The sequence below is a fragment of the Scyliorhinus canicula genome, chromosome 5, assembly GCF_902713615.1.
Source record: "Scyliorhinus canicula chromosome 5, sScyCan1.1, whole genome shotgun sequence".
NCBI classification, from domain to species: domain Eukaryota; kingdom Metazoa; phylum Chordata; class Chondrichthyes; order Carcharhiniformes; family Scyliorhinidae; genus Scyliorhinus; species Scyliorhinus canicula.
Window position 1 is genome coordinate 64,182,103 of NC_052150.1, and position 15,182 is coordinate 64,197,284.

The 15,182-nt window shown below is 40.2% G+C and overlaps 1 protein-coding gene across 1 annotated transcript in view; it reads left to right on the top strand.

The window, feature by feature from the left end:
* Nucleotides 1-8,713, top strand: part of ndufs6 (NADH:ubiquinone oxidoreductase subunit S6) — a 30,370-nt gene extending 21,657 nt beyond the window's left edge. Inside the window, exons 2-4 of the mRNA XM_038797179.1 lie at nt 1,303-1,356; nt 6,974-7,096; nt 8,545-8,713. Coding sequence (XP_038653107.1) covers nt 1,303-1,356; nt 6,974-7,096; nt 8,545-8,610 — 243 coding nt within the window. The 3' untranslated portion in view covers nt 8,611-8,713. The remainder of the gene's footprint in view (nt 1-1,302; nt 1,357-6,973; nt 7,097-8,544) is intronic.
* Nucleotides 8,714-15,182: the final 6,469 nt, after the last annotated feature.

The following is a 15,182-nucleotide window of genomic DNA, read 5'->3' on the forward strand; positions in this document are numbered from 1 at the left end:
TTCTCATATTTTCCAGAAATCTCTCCAAGCATTTCACACAAAATAGGTTACTTTGAAGTGTAGTGCCATGTGTATAGAAACATAGCAACAATTTTTTTATGTGGCAGGGTTTTACAAGCAAGTTGGATAAATAACCAATTAATTTGTTGTTGTGTGGAGGTAATTGAGCTTGAGGAAGAAAATAAATACTGTCTCCAATTAATGTGGAAATGTTTGGGACTGATTTAAGACAGAAAAACATGTTTACAATCACTGAAAATTCCTCCCCTTGTTTTTTTTCATTAAGAGCAAAATCCTGCGAAAGATTTAAATCTTTGTCACACTCTTCTATATTGCCATGTATTCTTGGATAATCCGCTTTATTGTTAACAGTGTAAGTGATGTCTGCTGCAAATGTGCATTGCTGCTCTTGCTTTGAAAGGGAGGACGGTATAAATCTTGTCTATACCGTCTTCACAAACTCTGTGTTTTAGCCATCCAGTTCTTTGGCCCAGGTTTAATTTTTGTTCACTTCTAATGAGGACTATTTAAATCTTGACGAGATGAACTTCAACATAGATTCTGCTAAACTGAGATTCAGGCTACTCGGACACATATTGATATTTTAACAATTTTGTCATACTAATTTAGGATCGGGCCAAACAGCCACAACTCTAATTCTTGAACTCTTGCATGTGTTTACAATACTGAAATAGGCTATTTTACTCAACAAGTCCATCCCAGTTTTTCTGTTCAACGTTAGCCTCCTCCAGTTCCTCCTTCATTCAACCCCATTTACTATTCCTTTCTCCCTTGTGTATCATCTAGCTTCTCTACAAACGCATTTATCCTAACTCCTAATAAAAATTTACAAATGTCAAATCTGAATCAAAAACAGAAAATGCTATGAATTAAACCTCTGATACTTTATCTTGCACCATTTATTATTTTTATCAATACTATTTAATGTACTGATGCAAAAGATTACAAATGCGACCATTTTATTATTCACCTCATTTCCTGATGAAGGGTTATATCTGATCTATTGACTTGTCTGTTTTCTCCACGGATGTTGAATGTTTCCAGAATCTTCTGTTTGTGTTCAAGATTTAAAACCTTCCTTCCAAACACAACTGTAGACTGTATAGATCCGAATATTTGTAATTTGTTTGGATTATGAAAATTACACTAACCAACTTAACATTTATTACTGCACCCTCCCTCTGAATGGTATGCATTACATGTTAAAGTTTGTGAAGATCAACATAATGAAATTTACACTGTTTAAAGTTTTTAAAAAACATTTTTTTTCTTTTGTTTCAGGTTTATGAAAAGGGTGATTACAGAAAAGTCAGATTTGTTGGTCGACAGAAAGAAGTAAGTTTTCCAAAGTTCAAATGATATTTGAACTGCTCTGGAAATTTCTGTTGCCTTAAAGCTCCCACACTACAGTATGGACAGTGGCACTAGTTACGTGGCACTAGTAAAGCTACATAAATATTAGGACTAGCTTTAGCTCAAAAGCACAATTTAATCAAAAATATGTGTGTAAACATTTAAATCTCCGTCTATTGTCATCTATATTTTGATTCTATTCACCTCTTTCCCTGTCTTTGTGTTATTTTAATTTTTTAACTTTGATTTCACTTTTTTTACTTACCTGGGTGAATGCTTTAAAACAATTTTAAGTTATTGTAAATTTGTTTTAAAGGTCAATATTTTAACTGATTAATTTGGTCCCATGATGCAACCAGGTCAATTCTTGATGCAACTACATATATTAAAAATTGGAGTGGGTTGTGAAATCAGCAATCTCGGTAACTTCACAATGACAGATATGTACATTTATTTTCTAACACTTAAAGAATTAAGATAACTTACCTTGCTTATTCATTTCTATACAATGCACTGTAACATGATTTGGTATTGTGTGTTTCTGCTGTTTCATGTTTTAATTCTTCTGTTTAACATCTTGAAAACAACAATTGCAGTATAATGTTTTTTGATTATTTAACAATGTTAATGTGCAATATTAATGTTGATTGAGAGTTATTTGCCAACCTTGTTAATTATCCAGAAAGCTGAAATACCTTTGATTGCGTAGTAGCATCACTTAATGATTGTTCATTACACAGTCTATTTTGTAACATGGGAAATACTCATCCCCAACATTCTTCAGGGAGGAGTATATGTACCAAGTATAACACTGAAATCTATTGATGGAAATTTTGCTTTGGAGATTTTGTGTGTTTTGTACCTGGTGCATTATGCAGCTAGACTGTTTTCCACTTATGAGCATTGTTCTTTTATCTTTCACCATCACTGCTGGAAGCTTAATCCATGTATGCATCACCTTGAAGGCAAATTTCTCAAATACTCTCCTTGCTTATTGTCATTTTTTAAGAGCTTCGCTTCGTAAGTTGTCTCCTGCACAAAGTCTTGCCTATTTATCACCTCGGCTCTTGACCGATTTCAATGGTTTACTGTGTCTACTAAATCCTGTTGTTCTTTTACAACTTCTTTCAAGATGCTTCTGAACCAAATCTTGCAAGGCACACCTTCTGTTCCTCTTCCATGAGTTTTTGCTAGTTCTTTTCCACCCTTCTCCAAACTGCTTTGCCGTGCTCTATCTCTTCTTGCCTTTAAAAATCTGGGCCTCTTAATTTCCTCCTCCTCCTCCTGCTTGATTCCCACATTTTCTCTTGTGATGCGAGTTAAAGGGAGGGCAAATGGAATGTTGGCCTTTACTTTAGAGGGAATGGAATATTAAAATAGGAAAGTAATATTCAAACACAATTTTGCAATACAAAGAGCCAGGCATTCACAATGATGGAAATGGTCAGGTGAAAAGGTTAAGCCTCTTTCAGTATTGACAATTGCATGTCTGCTGTGTTTGAGGTTTCCTTTCAGTTTTCTTCAGCCTGTTATTTCTGGCAACGTAATAGGTGAAGTTACTCACCGCGTCAGTTATTTAGACATTACAGTACTGCTAACTGTAACACATCACCTGCTTACTAACTGCAGTGCCAACAACTCACTTGTCACTGTGCATAAAGCTTCAAAGCATCCCTTTTGGTAATACAGCCATCTTTCTAAAATCAAGAAATATCAGATGTGTTGCTTCACTGCTCCAACTTCCTGAAACAGAACTTGGTTTATACACTTTAAGGCAGCAACTCCCTTGTCATGAACCAGCTCTTCCCAACTTTTAGCTCAGTTGGCTAGCCAACTGACTTGTGGTGCAGAGCAAGGCCAGCACCACGGGTTCAATTCCTGTACCGGCTAAGGTTATTCAGAACGGCCCCACCTTCTCAACCTTGCCCTTGTCTGAGGTGTGGTGATCTTCAGGTTAAATGACCACCATCAGCTCCCGCTCAAGGGCAAAACAGCCTATGGTCATCTGGGTCTATAGCAACTTTACCTTTATATAGCATCAGATGGTGTTCCACTTAAGTTAATCAGTCAGATAATGTTATGCTAGGAGCACCATCTCAAAGTGTAATATCATTAGAATATTGAGATTTCTCATGCTTTTTAAATAGGTACATAACATTTAAATGTTTATTAAAAAATCTCAAAAAAGTTTGCCAGAATTTATTCAGTAGAAACAAAGGCCAGGATTTGGTGGAAAAAATAAGTCAGGCTAACAAAACTCGTAATACTAAATGATGTGGCGATGCCGGCGTTGGACTGGGGTGGGCACAGTAAGAAGTCCTACCACACCAGGTTAGAGTCCAACAGGTTTGTTTTGAATCACTAGCTTTCAGAGCGCAGCACCTTCATCAGGAGCTCCTTCACCCGAGGAAGGAGCTGCGCTCCGAAGGCTAGTGATTCGAAACAAACCTGTTGGACTTTAACCTGGTGTGGTAGGACTTCTTACATAGTATTAAAGTAATTGGACAGCAACCTTTTGTTTTTAATAAACATTTTATTGAGGTATTTATGGTTTTACAACAACAACAAAGTAAACAATGTACACGAATTTATAAACATAGTGCAAAAGCCGTCTTCCTCCCTTACAAGTCCCACCTTTATTAACCCCCTACTCTAAACTAAGCAATCCCCCCCTTCTGCTGACGATTAAATTGCCGCAAAGAAGTTGACAAACGGCCGCCACCTCCGGGTGAACCCCAACATTGATCCTCTCAAGGCGAACTTGATTTTCTTCAAGCAGAGAAAGATAGTCAGGTCTCCGACTTCGGGCCCTTTGAGTCCCTCCAAGCTAATAATATCTGTCTCCGGGCTACCAGGGAAGCAAAGGCCAGAACGTCTGCCTCTTTCTGCTCCTGGATTCCAAGACCTTCCGACACTCCGAAAATCGCCACCTCTGAATTCATTGCCACCCTTGTTTTTAACATCGTGGACATGACATCTGCAAACCCCTGCCAGAATTCCTGAAGCTTTGGGCATGTCCAGAACATGTGGACATGGTTCACTGGTCCTCCCGCACACCTTGCGCACCTATCTTCCGCCCCGAAGACCCTGCTCATCCGGGCCACTGTCATGTGAGCCCGGTGAACAACCTTGAATTGTATCAGGCTGAGCTTCGCACATGTTGTGGATGTGTTGACTCTACTCAATGCGTCTGCCCAGAGACCATCCTCTATTTCTCCTCCCAACTCCTCTTCCCACTTGCGCTTCAACTCCTCGGTCTGCGTCTCCTCCGACCCCATGAGTTCCTTGTAGATGTCAGAGATTCTCCCTTCTCCCACCAACACTCTGGAAACTACCCTGTCCTGTATCCCCCTTGGTGGTAGGAGCGGGAAGGTTGAAACCTGCCTCCGTAGGAAGTCCCGCACCTGCAGGTATCTAAATTTGTTTTCCCTCGCCAATCCAAATTTCTCCTCCAGCTCCATCAGGCTAGGAAAGCACCCGTCTATAAACATATCCCCCATCCTCTCAATCCCTCTGCCAGCTCCGAAACCCTCCACCCCTATTTCCCGGGGCAAACCGGTGATTATTACAAATTGGAGACCACACCGATGTTCCCTCCACTCCCATATGGCTCCTCCATTGCCCCCAGACTCTCAGGGCTGTCACCACCATGGGGCTGGTGGAGTACCGTGCTGGCGGGAACGGCAGAGGCGCTGTTATCAACGGCCCAAGCTGATGCCCTTGCATGATGCCACCTCCATATGCTCCCATGCCGACCCCTCCCCCACCACCCACTTCCTGATCATGGCTATATTCACCGCCCAATAATAATTACTGAAGTTAGGCAGCGCCAGCCCGCCCCCCGCTCAAGCATACCCTTTTTTACTCACGGGGTCTTACCCGCCCTTACAAAGCCAGTAATTACCTTGTTGACCCGTTTAAGAAAGGTCCGTGGAATAAAGATGGGGAGACACTGAAACACAAACAGGAATCTCGGGAGGACCGTCATTTTCACTGTCTGCACCCTCCCAGCTAGTGACAACAGAAGCGCATCCCACCTCCAAAAATCGTCCTTCATTTGGTCGTCTAGTTGGACCATATTTAGCTTGTGCAACCATTCCCATTCCCACGCCACCTGGATGCCAAGATATCGAAAGCTTCCTCCTACCACTCTAAACAGCAGCTCCCCCAATCGCCTCTCCTGCCCCCTTGTCTGGACCGTAAACATCTCACTTTTCCCCATATTTAGTTTATACCCCGAAAACTGCACTTGATTGTGTCAAAAGCTTGGAAGCCAAATTAATGGAGCAAACATTTATCATTTGAATTATTCTATCAGATTCCCCTTCATCACAATTCCTAAACCGCCTAATTCATCGTATCAATGTTCTTCATAATTGCAAAACCTTTAATTCAATGTCTTCATGGCCTTCTGTGCTCCAGTGAGAATGTTAGCATCATTTTAAGTGTCTCCTCACAGTTACAGTGTCCCATCCCTGCTTCATTTGGGTGTTCTTCCTATAATGGGAATTGTACAGAATTGCACAGTTTACTAAATATGGAGTAACCCCTCTTGTGTATACACCTATGATAGCACTTCCCTCTTGTAATATATGTCCATATTCCTGAAGCCCATGACTTTTTCCCTGGCTTTATCCACCTGTAACCAGACTTCCAAAAATAATGATATATTTCAACCCTTGGGACCATCTGTTTCACATCCTTCAACAGCTTTGCATTGAGTGTTACTCCCATTCCTTGTTTTTCCTCCCAAAATGTGTTGCCTCACTTGTATCTGCCACCTGACTGCCCATTCTGCTAACTTGTCTGTGTCTTTCCGAAATCTTTTTATTCTGTCTTACTGCTTGCTAAACCCATTTTTTTTAATAATCAAGAAATATCAATTCTCTTAGTTGTAGTCCACTTAACACCAACTTTTTACTTGCTCATAGCTGTTTAATGGGGGGGAAAAATTTACTATTCAGCACTCTCAGCTCAAACGTTTGACGTGAAACAATATTGGAACTTCAGATACTGAGGTCAGCATGCCCAATTCATAACATGCGCAATTTTTTATCTATTAAAACTATGCATTCCTGCCTGTCACAAATTTGCACTGAGTGCAAAATCCATACTTATTTTGTAAAGCTTATTGGAAATGTTGTTCTTGATTTAAACCTTAGATAATAGGTTGTAACCTATTGGGTTATGAGTAATTTTCCTGTCACAAGTGCACAAACTTGTTATAAATAAAGTAAATGTAAATCGCCACAGCCCCAGATGACAATAGGCTGCTTTCCCCTTTTGGGGGGGGAGAGCTGACCTGTGTTTTACCTGAGGATCACCACACTGGGGCAAGGTTGAGAAGGCAGGGCCTTCATGAATAACCTCATCTGGTGCAGGAATTGACCCATGCTGTTGGCCTCGCTCCACATCATGAACCAGCTGTCCAGCCAAGTAAGCTAAACCGGCCCCCAATATTACATATTGCATTGCAAACGTATACAAGAAATTGAGTATTTTCTTTGGGAATTCTGAGGAAATTCTGAGGAAACTTTGACATTTGTTTTACTCAAAGTTAAATGTCAAACCATGTGCGCTTCCAATTTTATTTTGGTAGGTAAATGAAAGCTTTGCCATTGATTTAGTTGCTGAGGAGCCAATAACTGAGACTTCAGATAGAGTGGTTTCATGCGATGGTGGTGGAGGAGCCCTTGGACATCCTAAAGTGTACCTAAACTTGGTAAGTATTTGGCTGAAATAAGTGCTCCATAAATGTATTTGGTAGAAAGTTAGAATCTATTATAAATTTTCCTGATGTTTGGATTGTGGATATTAAGTTACACATATGCATGTGATACTTGCAAAGAAAATTGATTTAATTTATATATAGCTAAAACTATTGTGGGTGGCACAGTGGTACAGTGGCTAACACTGTTGCCTCAGCGCTGAGGATCCGTGTTCGATCCCGGCCCTGGGTCACTGTCCGTGTGGAGTTTGCACATTCTCCCCGTGTCTGTTGACTCTCATCCCCACAAACCCAAAGGTGTGCAGGGTAGGTAGATAGGCCACGCTAAATTGTTTCTTAATTGGAACAAAAATCATTAGGTTCTCTAAATTTGTATAAAAAAAGATAAAAGTATTGTGTGCATGAAGGTTACATGTGGCAAGAATGTGTTCAGCTTGCATTGGTTCAAATTCTTTGTTTACTTTAACAATATGATTTTACCAGATTTCATAGGTATATTCCTTGTTGAAATGTTAAAAACGTGCTATGTTTATGATCTTTTTAAAAACCCATTTATTATTAATCAGTATTTGTACGGAAGAAAATTGGCTGATCACCAGATAGCAAGATTGCTATTTCAGAGAGATCAATTTTCACTGGGAGTGTCCCATGATCTGTTTATCCTAAGATGGAGCAAGCCAAGACAAATCTTGGAAAATTCCTATTTGCTGAGTACAGAATAATATTGGCAAAAATGAAAGGGTGAATAATGTAAACTTGGCTTGTTTAATGTTGTAGCCATATATAATCTATATAACTTACCTAATATTTCTTAGAAATTTATTTTCATGTCATCTTGGCATATTACGTATTTTTAATGGAATGACTAAAAAAATTGTTAATTCTTATAATGGCTACAATTCAATTTCTACATGAAGAAATCAGGAAGCACTTTTACAAAGAGTAGTAGAAACCTGGGATTCTCTACCCTAAAAGACTAGGTGCTGGAAGATTTGGAACTTTTAAAGCTGAGATTGCTAGATTTTTCTGTTAGGCCAAGGGTATCAAGGAATATGAAGCTAAAGCAGATAAACAGATTTGAGGTACACATCAAACATGATTAAATTGAATCGAGAAATAAGCATGCATAACTGAATGACCTGATATTGTGTTCCTATACTCACTGTGAAATAAAACAGCTTAAATCTATAACTTGCACTGTCGACCGAGTCTCTCTCCAGGTCACTTCGTAAACAATATTCAGTTCAAAACACAAGAGAATCCATTGTATTATACTACAGTATAGTCAGATTTTGGACAAAATGAGCACACTCATAAAAATAACGTTGCATATAAAGTGAATATTTGCTCCTTGATATTTAGTAAATTGAATCTCAGGTTAATTATTTTGAGTACTCTTCAAATTTAGAACAACATCTTGACTTTTCTTCTTTCTTTATCAGGACAAAGAGACAAAAGTTGGAACATGTGGCTATTGTGGACTTCGTTTTAAGCAGATACATCATTGAGAGGAATTATTTGGAATCTTCCCACTCTTTCTCTTCCGTGTGACAGCTCTGTATAGACTTCAGCTATGAAAGCTACAAAAAATAAATTAATTGATGAGCTCTGCGTATGTGTGTTGTTGTGTTTAAAAGTGAAGGTCGAGTGAAACCTATTCTTCTAAAAACCAGTATGAGGAATAAGTGTGGAAATAGGCAACTTGAGCAGCTGTCCCGGAATATATTTTGAAGCGGTCGTCCCATGTCCGTGGGTTGATTAATGCAGGCATGGGCTTTGTCCTGTACTTTTGATGTTCGATTTTTGTGCATGTCAATATGCACCTGTGTGTGTGTGTGCACTGTGATCATCTCTTGTTGACTTCCTTCTACAGTTTCTCCCCTCGCTCAAAACCTTAGCTCTATTTGTATTTTAAAAGTGTGGGCTGGCACAGCAAGGGAAGCTTAATGAATGATGGGACCAACAGTCTACCTCCTTTAGCGATGAAATTTAGGGTTTGAGCAAGAAACAGATGAGCGATGGAGGAAGAGAGTGAAATAAAGTCAAGTCAGGTACAGGATGAGAAATAAGAGGGAAAGAAAGCTTCCATTAAGACAGAAAAAACATTAAATTTTCTATTTTAAAAATCTATAACAGAATAAGTTTTAATTGTTTAATTATTCTTTTCTGGGCTGGAGAATTTGTTTGGCATAGCAGGAGCATTAATCTCCTAATTATAAAGATATATATGCACTGTTAAATATACCCCTAATGTTGATGAAGAGTTCAGGCAATTAATGTGTAAATTTGTGATCATATATTTCCACTAATTATACATTATTTTGCACTTACATTCTTACAAATACATAATTTATTAGGGTTCACTCTGGTTTACCGAAGAAGACTCGTCTCCAGCACTATTTAACTGATTTTTATTTTGTTCCTTATTTTTGCTGCTCCACGATAAGAACTATTTTGACTTTAACCTTTTGCCTTTTTGCACATTATGCGATAGAATTGTTTTGTCAGGAATAGCACAAGATTTTTTAAATTTAAAAAGCAATAAAAGTTTCAGCTGCATTCTTAGACCAAGCATGCCATCTTGACATGGAGATGTATCCAATTGCGGCTACATGTTTGTTCTTTTTTGTGGTGCAGTTATTTCATAGGTCACAATTAGTGCGTAACAATGCTGTTATGTTTATCACTGTGCTATGGAAACAATTTCCTTGCTTTTGTACAAGTAAGTGTGAGAAAACGTATTGAATATTTCTGCTCCATTTTGAGATACTGACATAAGATTTGTCTTATGAATGCATTTTGTCTCAGTAATCTTATTTTCCATACTGTATTACAGTTAAATATTAAAAATAGAGGAAGATTTGTTCGATGGTGAAAATTCAAATGAATATCAGTGATTTTATCCTTTGATGTCACATCAGTCTTTGATAATCTGCAGTTTTCCGAAACCCTTCATTCTGTTTGTATACTGTTGTAAAAGTGACTTCAGAAATCTGAATATTCAAATTCAAGCTTCAGCTGAGATTTGTAAACAGCTGAAATCAACTCTCTGGTTTATACCTTAAAAATCAGAACTCATTATTCTACATTGTTTCCACTGTACCATGGTGTTCAAAATAATTTTAAAAACATTTCATTTCAATTCACACAATGGTGATTTTCGGAACAAATTGAATCGCTTACCATTGAATCATTTTAGGAGCTTTTCAACTACGATTTTATCATAAGTTATGAGTCTTTCATACGCACACGACCAATGTTCTAACTCCTCACTGGGGAAGTATCCCGGTGGTAGGGTTGCAAGAGCCTCAGCCTTTGTCCTTGTCCAACAGATTTGAGATTCTTGCTCCCTGTGTGACCTGGAACGGGGACTGCAGGGAGAATGAGCAAACTGACCACCGCACTGTGGTGCAAGGAGCCATTCAAGTGGGGGGAGAGAAGAAGAATGTCATAATTGGGGATAGTATAGTTAGGGGCATAGACACTGTTCTCAGTGATCAGGATCGAGAGCCCAAAGTTTGTGTTGCCTACCTGGTGCCAGGGTTTGGGATATCTTCTGGGCTGCAGAGGAACTTGGAGTGGGATGGTAAAGATCCAATTGTTATGGTCCATGTAGGTACCAATGACCTATGTAGACCAAAGCCAAGAGGTTCTGCTAAAGGAATATGAGCAGCTAGGGACTAAATTAAAAAGCAGAACCAGAAAGATAGTAATCTCTGGATTACTATCGGAGCCACAAGCTAACTGCCACAGAGTCAGTAAGATTAGGGAGGTAAATGGGTGGCTTAAAGATTGGTGTGGGAGAAATGGGTTTGAATTCATGGGACATTGGTACCAGTACAGGGGAAGGAGGGGCCTGTTCTGATGGGACGGTCTTCATCTGAATAATGCTGGGACCAAAGTCCTGGAAAATTGCATAACTGGGGCTGTAGTGTAGCCACCTGGGGTGGCCACTGCCCAACACAAAATGGAAGATTACAAAGAATGCAGGGAAAATGGACATGTTGCAAAAGCAAGCAGCTTGCAGAACCGCTTGTGTATTGTGACTGCTGCAGAAACCAGACAGCACTGTGAAAAAAACAAGTTAACATACTAATGAGGCGATACCCGGTGATTCCCAGGTACAATGGAAACAAGTTAACTCAAATCGCTACATTGAATAGAAGGCCAGACTTCTCGGCGCCAAGAGAAGTCCAAAACAATAAGCCCCAAGAACCGCCCAGTGATCGAAGAACAGCCCGTTATTGTGGAAATTCAAATCAATCGATTGGGAAGAGACCCAATTGATTGCGAGTGTATAGAGGGTCTGCCCAGGTGGGCGCGAGACCCTGGGAGAGGTATAAGACAGAGACCCCAACCCAGCTCGCTCTCTTGACCAGCTCCTCTTAGCCAGCCTCTCCTTGACCAGCCAGCCCTCCCAGCAGAACACCGTTGCAGCAGAAGACCTTGAGAAGGAGAGGCCTGGTCAGCAGCCGCCATCAAGTAAGTGTCATACAACGCACTCTACGAGAGTGACCCGGATGCCAGTTTGACACTGCCAAGGGTTGGGGCCTGATGGGGTTAGGCCAACAAATGGGTGGCTGAGGGGGGTAAGAAGAGGCCGCAGAGAGGTTGGGGGTTTAACTGTGGGGTCCAGAAAGGAGGGGGTTGTGGGTGACCCTGAATCTCGCTTAGAGATCGGGGCAGCCTTTCAAAACGGTGCCCCGATCTCGGAGGAGCCAGTCTTGCTGGCGAGTTCAGCTCCCCAGCGCCGGAAAAATATCAAACTATGGCCTCAACTGGGGAAAAACTCCCCTATCCCAAAAAACCCAGCTAAGTGCCTTTGAATAGAGGCCTCCATCTCAATATTGCAGCCATCGCAAAACACCCAGTCAAACCCACCCAAAATCATACTTTAAAATGTTTCTGTTGATTCGCGCACACTGTGTTTAAACTTAAGCAAGTGGGTCATGGGATTGGAATCATGATGATGTAATTAATGGGATAAGCCAGGCCTGTATCAGGTTCTAGCAGGCAGTTGAGTTAGTGTTGCTGGAAGCTGCGCGCTGAACAAGTTCCTGCAGACTCTGTCAGAGATTCAGAATTAATTTGACAGGATCTTTCTCGCTCCAAGTAAACTTTTAAAGGAATTCTTTATTCAGCGGCTGGCAAGTAATCCTGTATTTGCTACCTTTACTCAAAAGTGGCTTTTGATCTGTGATGGGTTTTGCTTGATTGGAGATAAAGATAGCAGTTAAAGAATAATAATTATGTCTATTGTCACAAGTAGGCTTACATTAAAACTGCAATGAGGTTACTGTGAAAGCCCCCTAGTCCCCAGATTCCAGCACCTGTTTGGGTACACGGAGGGAGAATTCAGAATGTCCAAATTACCTAACAGCACGTCTTTCGGGACTTGTAGAAAGAAACCAGAGCACCCGGAGGAAACCCACGGAGACACAGGGAGAACGTGCAGACTCTGCAAACAGTGGCCCAAGCCAGGAATCAAACCAGGGACCTGGCACTGCGACGCAACAGTGCTAACCACTGTGCTACCGTGCCGCTTGTGGTAATAGAAAGTTTGTTTTAATATACCAGATCCCTATTTGTGTGTGGAGTCACTCCTGGAGCGAAGTATCCTTTCCTCATAGTTTTACAAATGTAAAAAGTGATTGGAGTTCCTGCGTGGTCTGGGATCATAATAGTATCATATTCAATCCTTGCACCCCCCACAGAAACAAACAGACCAAATGTGTTTCAGGTGATTTTGGGGGCTGATCCATCAACGTGCAGAAACTGTAATAATCCAAACTGGACAAAATCTAATTTAATTAAAGCATGCCTTATATTTAGTTGCACACTATAAGACTATAACACCAGAAGATTTAGGAGCAGAATTAGGCCATTTAGCCCATCGAGTCTGCTCCGCCATTCAATCATGGCTGATATGTTCCTTGATCTCCACTCATTCTTCTAAATTCTAGAGTGCATCGGCCTAAACTGCTCAGTCTCTCTTCATCAGACAAACCTTCTTCTCTCGAATATTTCTATTGAACTTCCTTTCAACTGCCTCCAATGACACTTTCAACAAATAAGGGGACCAAAACTGTGCACAGTGCTCCAGGTGCAGTCTCACCAATGCCTTGTACAGTAGCAATACTTCTTTACCTTTATACTCTATTCCTTTATGTATAAAGTCCCGAAAGATGTAGTTAGGAGAATTGAACATTCTGAACCCTCCCTCTGTGTACTCAAACAGGTGCCAGAATGTGGCGACTAGGGGCTTTTCACAGTAACTTCATTACAGTGTTAATGTAAGCCTACTTGTGACAATAAAGATTAATAATATTATTAAATGCCAACATTCCATTTGCTTTCTTTATTACCTGCTGTACCTGCATGCTAGTTTTCTGCAACTCCTGCATTAGGACATCCGGATCCCTCTGCACCGGAGCACCCCAAAGCCTATTCTCATTTAGATAATAGGTTGCCGTTCCATTTTTCCAACCAAATGGATGACTTCACACTTATCCATGTTAAATTCCATCTGCCACATTTTGGCCCACTCACCTATCGATATCCATTTGTAAGATTCTTATTTCCTCATTGTAACTTACTGTTCCACCTATTTAGTGTCATCGGCAAATCTGGTGGTAAAACCTTCTATCCCTGTATCCAAGTCATGAATATATTGTTAAAGGTGGAGCCCAAAGACCGAACGCTATGATACACTACTGGTTACATCTTGTCATTCAGAAAAATACCCATTTTTCCAGGCTCTCGGTCTTCTATCCAAGCCAATAAATTATCCCTAACCCCATGTGATCTAATCTTTTGTATTAACCTTTTGTTCGGCACCTTACCAAACACCTTCTGAAGTCCAGATATACTACATCTACAGGATCCCCATTATCCACTTGGGCTTGGTACATCTTGGAAGAATTCTACCAGATTTGTCAAACATGATTTACCCTTCATAAAACCATGCTGGCATGCTGACTCTGGTGGATTGAGTATTGACTTTCCAAATGTCCTGATCGTACCACCTAAATAATGGATTCTAACAATTTCCCAACAACAGATGTTAAACTAACTGGTCTGTAATTTCCTACATTCTGCCTCCTTCCCTTTTTGAATAAGTGTGTTAAGTTTTCAAATCCAATTTGAACCTTGCCCATGTCTAGGGAATTTTGGAATATTATAAACAATGGATCCACTATCTCCAATGGCACTTTCTTTAGCACCTGAGGATGTAGGCCATTAAGCCTTGGGGACTTGTCTGCCTTCAATTCCAATAATTTATTGAGTACGGTTTCCCTATTGATGCTGATTGTTCAAGTTCCACCCTTTTTATTGCCTCTGAATGACCCATTCCTAAGGATGCTAGTGTCCTCCACCATGAAAACAAAATATTGAACCATCTCTGCCATTTGTGTTCCTCACTTTTGACTCTCCGGGTTCGTCTTCTAAGGGACCAACATTCACTTTAACGACTCTCTTCCCTTTTATGTACTTATAGAAGCTTTTGCCATCCTTACTGATAGCACTTTCTTTCATAATTTACCTTACCTCTTTTTTAATTACTTTTTTTATTAACCCTTTGTTTATTTTTGAAAGTTTCCCAATCTTCCAGACTGCCACTTGTCTTTGCAACATGATTATACCATTGCTTTTGTCTGTATATTGCCCTTACCCTCCTTGCTTACTCATGCATGCATTTTTACACCTTTTACCGTCTTTCTTCCTCTCTGGAATATATTTTAGTTGTGAGGAATTAAGTTGTGAGGAATTGAGTATCTCCTTAAAAAACTGCACTGCTCATCAGCTGGCCTACCCATGAGTATTGCCGTACCTTTTTTAAAGGCCCTCAGTATTTCATGGTTTATACTGTGCCCCACTGTGGAACTACTGTTTGGGGCCTATAGATTACTCCTACCAGGGTCTTCCTCCCTTTGCTATTTCTTATTTCTACCCAGACTGATTCCACATCTTGATCTCCGGTGTTTATACAATTTCTCATTCTAGCACTGATCCATTTCTTCACTGACAAAGCTACAGCACTTCCTTTTTCTTTCAGTTTGTCTTTTTGAAATACTGAGTA